The 10,107-nt window shown below is 72.2% G+C and overlaps 1 protein-coding gene across 1 annotated transcript; it reads right to left on the bottom strand.

Annotated features, from left to right (window-relative positions):
• Window positions 1-3,376: 3,376 nt before the first annotated feature.
• LOC142076689 (isochorismatase domain-containing protein 2-like) lies at window positions 3,377-8,582 on the bottom strand (the record flags this gene model as incomplete). Its single annotated transcript, XM_075139079.1, has 6 exons — window positions 8,482-8,582; window positions 8,133-8,287; window positions 6,212-6,424; window positions 5,387-5,457; window positions 4,697-4,814; window positions 3,377-3,568 (listed from the first exon to the last, which is right to left on the bottom strand). Coding segments are annotated over exons 2-6 (726 nt in total), but the record flags the coding sequence as incomplete, so codon positions are not given.
• Window positions 8,583-10,107: the final 1,525 nt, after the last annotated feature.

The raw sequence follows: 10,107 nt of genomic DNA, 5'->3' as shown, positions 1-10,107 counted from the left end.
ATAACTCGGGGACCCCTCCCCCGCTCGGGTTCCGGCGGGGGGGACTGGGGGGGGAGGGGAAAAGGGGGATGGGGAGGGGGGAGGGGGGGGAGGCGGTTTGGGGCGGCGGGGGGAAGGGAGGGGGAAGGAGGCCAGGGCGGCGCAGAGGAGGGGGGCAGGGCGGGGTGCATGGTGGGGGGCCCCAGTTGGGGGGGGGGCCCCCAATTGGGGGTGGGGAGGGGGGGTCCCCAATTGGGGGGGGGGATGGGGTGGGGGGGCCCCAATTGGGGGGGGATGGGGTGGTGAGGGGGGTCCCCAATGGAGGGGTGGTGAGGGGGGTCCCCAATGGGGGGGGAGAGGGGGGTCCCCAATTGGGGGGGGGGGATGGGGTGGTGAGGGGGGTCCCCAATGGGGGGGGGAGAGGGGGGTCCCCAATTGGGGGGGGGGGATGGGGTGGTGAGGGGGGTCCCCAATGGGGGGGGGAGAGGGGGGTCCCCAATTGGGGGGGGGGATGGGGTGGGGGGGCCCCAATTGGGGGGTGATGGGGTGGGGGTCCCCAATGGGGGGGTGATGGGGTGGGGGGTTCCCAATGGAGAGGGGTGATGGGATGGGGGTCCCCAATGAGGGGGGTGATGGGGTGGGGGTGCCCCAATTGGGGGGGTGATGGGGTGGGGGGGCCCCAATGGGGGGGGTGATGGGGTGGGGGTCCCCAATGGGGGGGGTGATGGGGTTCCCAATGGGGGGGGGTGATGAGGTGGGGGTCCCCCTAACTGGGGAAAGGGGTCCTGGGGTGGGGGTCCCCAATGAGGGGGTGGTGATGGGAGGGGCTAATTAGGGGAGGGGGTCATGAGGTGGGGGATGGGCGTCCCTAAATAAGGGAGGGAAAACGGGGGACCCCAATTAGGGGAGGGGGTCCTAGGGTGGGGGAGGGAGGTCAGAGGAGGGGGTGATGGGGTGGGGGAGGGGGTCCCCAATTAGCAGTGGGAAAGGGGGACCCCTAATTGGGGGTGGGAGAGGGGGTCCCTAATTGGGGGGGGGGGGGCTGGGGGTGGGAGATGGGGGGGTCCCCAGTGGGGGAGGGGGGGCCGGACCGGGGGGTTCGTCGGCTTCGCCCCGAGGCTGCTCCTGTTGGGGGGGGATGGGGGGGTGGGGGGGTCGCCCCGTTACCCAGGGTGCTTTGCACCCCTCTTACCCACAATGCCTCGCTCCCGTTTCGGGGTGCAGCCCCCCCCACACCTCCCCCCGAAGGGGGGCGGGGGAGGGGACCCAGGCGTCCAGCCCCCCCCCGCTCCCTGGTCCTCCCCGTCGCCAAGGCAGCATCCACCGTCGCCATGGCAACGGCTCCCTGGCAACCACGGCCCATCCCCCCCCCATCTCGCTGCGCTCCCCTCCCCCACCTCTACCCCCCCATCCCCCCCCCCCGACACCGGCATCCCCCCCCCTTCCCCCCCCCAGGGCCGACACGCACACGCGTGTGCACAGGCAGACACGGCCCGACACGCGTGGCAACAGCCCGGGCGCACGTGCGCACACGCATGAGCCGCAGCCGGGATGGGCACACGCGTGCACACACGAACACGCGCACACACACGAACACGCGTGCACACACGAACACGCGTGCACACACGAACACGCGCGCACACACGAACACGCGTGCACACACGAACACGCGTGCGCACGCCGCAGCAGCTCAGCCCGCCCCGCACACGCGTGTGCACGGACACGCTCCCGCCAACGCTGCGGGTGCACCCGCATGTGACACGCTCACGCATGCAATGCACACGCGTGTGACACGCGCAGGCACGCGTGCCGCCACACGGCGCCGCAGGCAGGGCTCGGTGTCACGCCGCCACACGCAATGTCCCCCGCGGTGTCACCCGGCGCCTCGCACACCCGGTGTCACCGTCGGTGTCGCACCCGCCACCGCGCTGCCACCACGGGGCCGGTGGCACGCGCGGTGTCACCCGCTCGCTGTCACACACGCGGTGGCACACGCGCGTTGTCGCTGTCACACACCCGGGCGCGGTGTCACACCCGGTGTCACACCCGGTGTCACACGTGCGGTATCAGTGTCACACTCGCTGTCACACGCTCGCTGCCGGTGTCACACTCGCTGTCACACACCCGGGGTCGGTGTCACACCCGGTGTCACACGCCTGTTGTCACTGTCACACGCCCGGTGTCAGTGTCACACACTCAGCGTCACCCCCCCGGTGTCGGTGTCACCCCCGCTGTCGGTGTCACCCCCCGGTGTCGGTGTCACCCCCGGTGTCGGTGTCACCCCCGGTGTCGGTGTCACTGCCACACACGCGATGTCACGCTCCGTGTCACACACTTGCCGTCGATGTCACACGCTCCCCATCCCCCCCATCCCCATGGCAACGGCCCCCCCGGAATGGGGGGGACCCCCCCACCCCCCGACCCCCCCGACCACGCGCCGCCACCACTTACCGGAGCCGAACCGGGGGGGTCCCGGTGCCGGGGGGGGTCCCGGGGGGTCCGGGGGGGTCCCGGTGCCCGGGGAATTCCTGGGCGGTCCGGGGGAGTCCCGGGGGGGGGGTCCCGGGGTCCCGGTGCCGGCGGATCCGGGGGGGGTCCTGGTGCCCGGGGGGGTTCTGGGGGTCCCGGGGGTCCGGGGGGGATCCCGGGGGTCCCGGTGCCAGCGGATCCGGGGGGGATCCCGGTGTCGGGGGGGTCCGGGAGGTCCCGGGGGGGTCTCGGGGGTTCCGTTGCCGGGGGGGTCCCGGGGGTCCCGGTGCCGGCGCGGAGCCCCCGCAGGACGCAGCCCCCGGCGGGATCCAGCGGCGGGGGGGGGTCGAGGGGAAGGGGGGGGGGATGCCGGGGCGGCCGCCGATTGGCTGAGCGCAGCCAATGGGGGTGGGGGGGCGTGGCCTGCGCCCCCTTTTCCCTCCCTCCCCCCCCCGCCGCGGGGCTTCATTAAGAAAAGGGCCCGCGGGGGCGGCGCCATTGGGCGAGGCGGCTGTCAATCAGCGGGGAGGGGCGGGCTCAGGGCGGGGGTCCCACGGTCCCCAGCCCCTCCCCAGGGTCCAGTGCGGCGCAGGGGGGGGTCAATGGGGGAAACCCCCCGCTCAGGGAACCCCCCTCAAGGACCCCCTTTGGGGACCCCCCCCGGGTCGTCGTCCCCGCCCAGGGACCCCCAAGGGACCCTCCCCTCCGGGACCCCCCCCAGGGGCCCCCCCCTCCCCCCTCCGCAGGGAGCCCCCCCGGAACCCCCGGGTTCTCCTCCCAAGGACCCCCCCACGGAGCCCCCCGGGGTCCCCCACTCCAAGACGCCCCCCAGGGACACCCCCCAGGTCCCCCCCCTCCCAAGGACCCCCCCCCGGACCCCCCCCGGGTCCCCCCACCCCAAGAACCCCCCCCCGAGACCCCCCCAAACACTCAGCCGGGCTCTGAACTGGGGGCAGCGTTTATTGCCCCCCCTTTGGGGGGTGTTTTGGGGGGGTCGCTCAGAGCCCCCCCTTTGGGGGGTGTTTTGGGGGGGTCGCTCAGAGCCCCCCCGGGGGGCCCAGCCCCCCAGCAGGGGCAGCAGCCCGCTGTCGGGCGCCGGCTCCTTGATTAGCGGCAGCACCTGCAACGAGAGCGGCGCTAACGAGCCCTAACGAACCCCAACAACCTGCTCACCAGCCGCTCACCAGCCCCTAACCAGGCACTAACCAGGCACTAACCAGGCACTAACCAGCCCCTAACCAGCCCCTAACCAGCCCCTAACCAGGCACTAACCAGGCACTAACCAGGCACTAACCAGGCACTAACCAGCCCCTAACCAGCCCCTAACCAGCCCCTAACCAGGCACTAACCAGGCACTAACCAGCCCCTAACCAGCCCCTAACCAGCCCCTAACCAGCCCCTAACCAGGCACTAACCAGCCCCTAATTAAACCGTTAACGAACGCCTGGGCAGAGCGGTAACCAGCCCCCTAACGAGCCCCTGACCAACCCGCTAATGACGCGCAGCCAAACCGCTAACGAAGTTAATGAGCCTGCTAACCAACCCGCTAACGAGGCCAGGGACCAACCCGCTAACGAGGCCAGGGACCGACCCGCTAACGAACCCACTGACGAGCCCCTAACGAACCAGCAATTAACCCATTAATGACCCCAGTAACGAACCCACTCAGGCCCCGCTAATGAACCCCCCTCAGCCCCTTAACGAGCCCCTTAATGAGAGAAGGGCGGGGGTACCTGGGGAAGGGGCGGGGCTACCTGGGGAAGGGGCGGGGCTAATACGAAATGGCGAGGGCTCACCTGATGGGCGGGGCCAGCACGGCAGGTGGGCGGGGCTTAAGCCGCGCTACAGAATGGGCGGGGTCAGCTCGTTCGGTGGGCGGGGCTCGAGGTGTTCTACAGTGTGGGCGGAGCCAGCGCGCCTGATGGGCGGGGCTTCACGCTGCCTACAAGGTGGGCGGGGCCTGCTCGCCTGGTGGGCGGGGCTTGGGGTTCTCCACAGGTTGGGCTGGGGCGGTTCATCTGGTGGGCGGGGCTTGAGCTGCTCTGCGGGGTAGGCGGGGCCAACCCGCCTAGTGGGAGGGGCTCGAGCGGCTCTACCGAGTGGGCGTGGCCAGCTCCGCAGGTGGGCGTGGCCACCTGCGCCAAGGGGCTGAGAAGGGGCGTCCGCGGGGGGGTGCCAGGGGGCGTGGCCGGAGGGGAGAGGGGCGTGGTGGGGCGTGGCGGGGCGTGGCGGGGCGGGGCCGGGGTACCTGGCGGAAGCAGGGGTGGGCGGCGTCCCGCAGCAGGAGGAGGAGGAGGCTCTCGCTGGTGGTGAGGAAGGCCCCGCACTGCTGCAGCCGCCCCAGCGCCACCAGCCGGTCCACCTGGCTGGGGGGGGGGTCAGACCCCATCGCCCCCAGTGCCCCCACAGCCCCCCCGTCCCCCATCGCCCCCCAGTCCCCCCATTGCCCCCCAAGACCCCCCAAAGCCCCCCCAGTCCCCCATCGCCCCCCAGTCCCCCCATTGCCCTCCAACCCCCCCAAAGCCCCCCCAGTCCCCCCAAGACCCCCATAGCCCTCCAGTCCTCCCATAGCCCCCCCAGTCCCCCATCGCCTCCCCAGTCCCCCCATAGCCCCCCCATTTCCTCCCCCCATGGCGCCCAGCCCCCTCTTACCCCCCCTTCCCCCCCCCCAGGTGCCCCCCCAAGTCCCCCAGCTCCCCATTAGCCCCCCCATTGCCCCCCAGGTGCCCCCCCAGCTCCCCATTAGCCCCCCCATTGCCCCCCCAGCCCCCCAGCTCCCCATTAGCCTCCCCATTGCCCCCCCAGGTGCCCCCCCCAGCCCTCCCATTCCCCCCCTATGGCCCCCCAGCCCCCCATTAGCCCCCCCCAGGTACCCCCCCAGCCCCCCAGCTCCCCATTAGCCCCCCATTGCCCCCCTCTTGCCCCCCCAGCCCCCCACCTGCGGGAGGAGCAGGCGTCCACCACCACGTGCACGTCCAGGCCCCTCTCCAGCAGATCCAGCGCCGTGTGCTGGGGGGGGAGCACCCACAATTTTACCCCCCCCCCCCACTGCGGGACCCCAGAATCCGGGATGGGGGACCCACCCCCAAAAACTGAGGGTTAACCCTCCCGGGGGGGGGCTCCTGGACCCCTGGGACCACCCCCCCCATCCCCTGGGTGCCCGAGTCCCCCCAGACCTCCCAGACGCCGGGGTTCCCCCCTAACCCCCCGGGTCCCCCCAACCCCCTGGATGCTGGGGTCCCCCCCAGGCCTCCTGGGTCCCCTGAACCCCCCCAGGTCCCCCCAACCCCCCTGGGTCCCCCCAAACCCCCAGGTCCCCCCAACCCCTGGACCCCAGGGGCCCCCCAACCCCCTGGGTCCCCCCAAACACCAGGGTCTCCCCAATCCCCCTGGATCCCTCCAACTCCCCTGGGTCCCCCCAAACACCCCGGTTCCCCCCAACCCCCCTGGATCCCCCCAACCCTCTGGGTCCCCCCAAACCCCCAGGTCCCCCCAACCCCTGGACCCCAGGGGACCCCCAACCCCCTGGGTCCCCCCAAACACCAGGGTCTCCCCAATCCCCCTGGATCCCCCCAACCCCCCTGGATCCCCCCAACCGTGCCGGTTCCCCCCAACCCCCCTGGAACCCCCAACCGCACCGGTTCCCCCCAAACCCCCTGGATCCCCCCAACCCTCTGGGTCCCCCCAACCCCCCGGGTCCCCCCCAACCCCGGGTCCCCCCAAACGCCCCGGTCCCCCCAGCCCCCGGCCGGGGTCCCCTCACCAGGACGCAGGCCTGGGTCTCGATGCCGCAGAGGAGGGCGGCGGTGAGGTGGGGGCGCGCCCGCAGCTCGGCCTCCACGGCTGGGACCACCATGCTGAAGCAGGTCTTGGGGTGCTTGGGGAGGTCGTGGGCCCCCAGCTCGGGCACCGTGGGACCCAGCACCCGCGGGACCTGCTCCGTCACCACCGCCGGCACCCCCAGCTCCCGGCACCCCTGCAGCACCCCGTTAGTGGGGGGGGGGCGGCGGTGGCACCCAGGTGCTGGGGTCCTGGGTCTGGGGGGTCGGTGGGGCCCGGACATGGGGGTCCCAGATTTGGGGGGTCAGTGGGGCCTGGACACGGGGGTCCCCAGGGGGTCAAGGGGGCCAGGACATTGGGGTCCTGGGTTTGGGGGGTCAGTGAGACCCAGATTTGGGGGTCCCAGGGACTGAGGGGTCAGTGGGATCCGAGATTTGGGGGTCCCAGGTTTGGGGGGTCAGTGGGGCCTGGACATGGGGGTCCCCAGGGGGTCAAGGGGGCCAGGACATTGGGGTCCTGGGTTTGGGGGGTCAGTGAGACCCAGATTTGGGGGTCCCAGGGACTAAGGGGTCAGTGGGATCCGAGATTTGGGAGTCCCAGGTTTGGGGGGTCAGTGGGGCCTGGACACGGGGGTCCCCAGGGGGTCAGGGGGGCCAGGACATTGGGGTCCTGGGTTTGGGGGGTCAGTGAGACCCAGATTTGGGGGTCCCAGGTTTGGGGGGTCAGTGGGGCCTGGACACGGGGGTCCCCAGGGGGTCAGGGGGGCCAGGACATTGGGGTCCTGGGTTTGGGGGGTCAGTGGGATCCAGATTTGGGGGTCCCATGGGTTGGGGGTCAGTGAGACCCAGATTTGGGGGTCCCAGGTTTGGGGGGTCAGTGGGGCCTGGACACGGGGGTCCCCAGGGGGTCAGGGGGGCCAGGACATTGGGGTCCTGGGTTTGGGGGGTCAGTGAGACCCAGATTTGGGGGTCCCAGGGACTGAGGGGTCAGTGGGATCCGAGATTTGGGGGTCCCAGGTTTGGGGGGTCAGTGGGGCCTGGACATGGGGGTCCCCAGGGGGTCAGGGGGGCCAGGACATTGGGGTCCTGGGTTTGGGGGGTCAGTGGGATCCAGATTTGGGGGTCCCATGGGTTGGGGGTCAGTGAGACCCAGATTTGGGGGTCCCAGGGACTAAGGGGTCAGTGGGATCCGAGATTTGGGGGTCCCAGGTTTGGGGGGTCAGTGGGGCCTGGACACAGGGGTCCCCAAGGGGTCAGGGGGGCCAGGACATTGGGGTCCTGGGTTTGGGGGTCAGTGAGACCCAGATTTGGGGGTCCCAGGTTTGGGGGGGTCAGTGGGCAGACACCGGGGTCCCGTGGGTCGGGGGGCTCCGTGGGGCGGGGCCAGGGGGTCCTGGGGGCTCTGTGGGCCCCAACACTGGGGTCCGAGGGATTTGGGGGACTCTGTGGGGCTGGGACAGGGGGTCCCACAGTTTTTGGGGTGTCAATGTGTCCCAGACATGGGGGTCCCGTGGGTCAGGGGGCTCCGTGGGGTGGGGTCAGGGGGTCCCGTGGATTTTGGGGTGTCAACGGGTCCCGGCCACGGGGGGTCCTGTGGGTTGGGGGGCTCTGCGGGCCCCGACACGGCGGTCCCGTGGGTCGGGGGTCTCCGTGGGGCTGGGACATGGGGGTCCCATGGGTTTTGGGGTGTCAATGGGCCCCGGACACTGGGGTCCCAGGGATTTGGGGGGCTCTGTGGGGCTGGGACAGGGGGTCCTGGGGGCTCCGTGGATCCCAGACACGGGGGTCCCATGGGTCGAGGGCCTCCGTGGGGCGGGGTCAGGGGGTCCTGGGGGCTCGGTGGGCCCTGACACGGGGGGTCCCGTGGGTCGGGGGGCCTCCGTGGAGCAGGGGGTCTGTGGGTACCTGGAGGACGCGGGCGGCGACGGCGACGATCTCGGGGAAGAAGGCGACGGAGCGGCGGAAGCGCTCCTGCATGTCGCAGAGGAAGAGGATGGAGCTGCCGGGGGAGAGGCGGCCCAGGCGGCGCCCGGCCATGGCCACGCGTGTGCGAGCCGCGCCTGCGGGGGGGGGGGGGGGGGGACGACACACACGCGTGTCAGCCGAGGGGGCGGGGCCGTGGGAGGCCCCCCCCTCCCCCAGGCGCACGGGTGGGGTCTGGCCCCACGTGGGCGGAGGGGGTGGTGCGAGGCGCACGCGCGTGGGCCGCCCGCGTGGGCCGCGTGAAGGCCGTGAGCCCTCGCGTGACACCCACCTGCGGCCTCTTCCGCCTGCAGACGGGGATCACGTGGGATGGGGTCGTGTTCCCCCCGCCCCCCGCCCTGCCCACGCGTGTCCCGGTGCTCAGGCGTGTGAGTGCGCGCGGGTCACGTGAGCGCCCCGCCCACGCAGCCTCCGCCGCCCACGCAGCCAATCGGCGGCCGCGCATCGACACCGCCCCCAACAGCCCCTGTAGCAGCCAATCAGCGTCTCCCAGGGCCGCTGACCAATGACAGGCGTCGGCCCTCTCAAGCCCCGCCTCTTCCAGCCAATCATAAGGTGCCAATCCTCCCTCACCCGAAGACCACGCCCCCGAGGCCGCTGCGGCCAATCAGAGCGGAGGGGCGGACCCCACTCCGTCAGTCAGTCCATAAGCCCACCCCCGCCCAATCAGAGACCCGCTGAGGCGGTGCCACGTTCCCCTGGAAGCCAATCAGAAGCCGAGAGGTGGCATCGCAAAGGCTCCGCCCCCGTGGCTGCCCCGCCCCCCCAGCCGTGCGAGAACGCGGGGGAGGGGCCAAGGGAGGGCCCCGTTACCACGGAGAGCACTAGGCCCCGCCCCGTTACCATGGAGTCGGCGGGGGGGGGTGACACCTCCCGGCCCGTCACCATGGAGACGCCCCTCCCACCCCATTGCCATAGAGCGCCCGTGGCCGTTACCATGGAGACAGACGACGGCCGCGACCCGGGGCGTGGCCAAGGGAGGGGGCGTGGCCTTATGCGCTCTGTGGGCGCGGCCTGCGGGGAGTGCGGTATGATGCGCTCTGTGGGCGTGGCTTATTGGGACGGGGCGTGGCCTTCTGCCCTATGCGGGCGTGGCTTTGTGGGCGGGGGCGTGGTCTTGTGCGTTCCATGGGCGTGGCCTGCAGGAAAGGGTCTGTGGATGGGGGCAGTTTGGGGGTCCCCGGGGGGGGGGTGTGCACCTTTGGGGGGGGGTCCCATCCCGCCCCTCCCCCGAGGCCGCCCACAGCACCAGGAGCTACCGCTTCTACCGGGTCTGGGGGGGACCCCCGGGACCACCCCCCACCCACGGACACGCGGGAGGGACCCCCCCCACGCCCACCCGGGGAGCAGCGGCTGGCGAGCGGCCCCGACCCGGTTCTGGTGCAGGAAGAGGCGGCGGCGGCGGGACGGTACCGCTGCGGGATGCGGGACCCGCGGGGGGAGCTCCTCCCCGAGCTGCGCTTCAACGTCACGGGTGGGGGCACCGGGAACCCCCCCTCCCTCCTCCTCCTCCTCCTCCTCCTCCTCCATCCCTCGGGGGGATCCTCATCCCCGGTGACCGGCCCCCCCCTTCCCCCCCGCAGTGACCCCCCGGCCGCGGCCCCCCTGGAAGCCCCCGGTCCCGCCGCCGCCGCCGCCACCCCCCGGCCCCCCCCGGGTCTCCCCCGCCGCCGCCGCTCTCGGGGCCGCCGCCATGTGGTGAGTCTGTGGGCGGGGCCTGCATAAGCCACGCCTCTTTGGGGGCCGGGCCTGCCTTAGCCCACCCTCCCTAGGGCGGGGTTTACCTCGTCCTTTAAAAGGCAGGCGCGCTGTGGGCGTGGTCAGCGGGTGTTGGGCGAGGCTTGCGCGGCGCAGCCCCGCCCACTCCCGCTTTCGCCCCGCCCACAGGTTCCACCTG

This window comes from Calonectris borealis, unplaced genomic scaffold (genome assembly GCF_964195595.1).
Source record: "Calonectris borealis unplaced genomic scaffold, bCalBor7.hap1.2 HAP1_SCAFFOLD_93, whole genome shotgun sequence".
In the NCBI taxonomy this organism is placed as follows: Eukaryota; Metazoa; Chordata; class Aves; order Procellariiformes; family Procellariidae; genus Calonectris; species Calonectris borealis.
The sequence above is the reverse complement of the archived record's forward strand: the minus strand, read 5'-3'. Positions and strand labels throughout refer to the sequence as shown.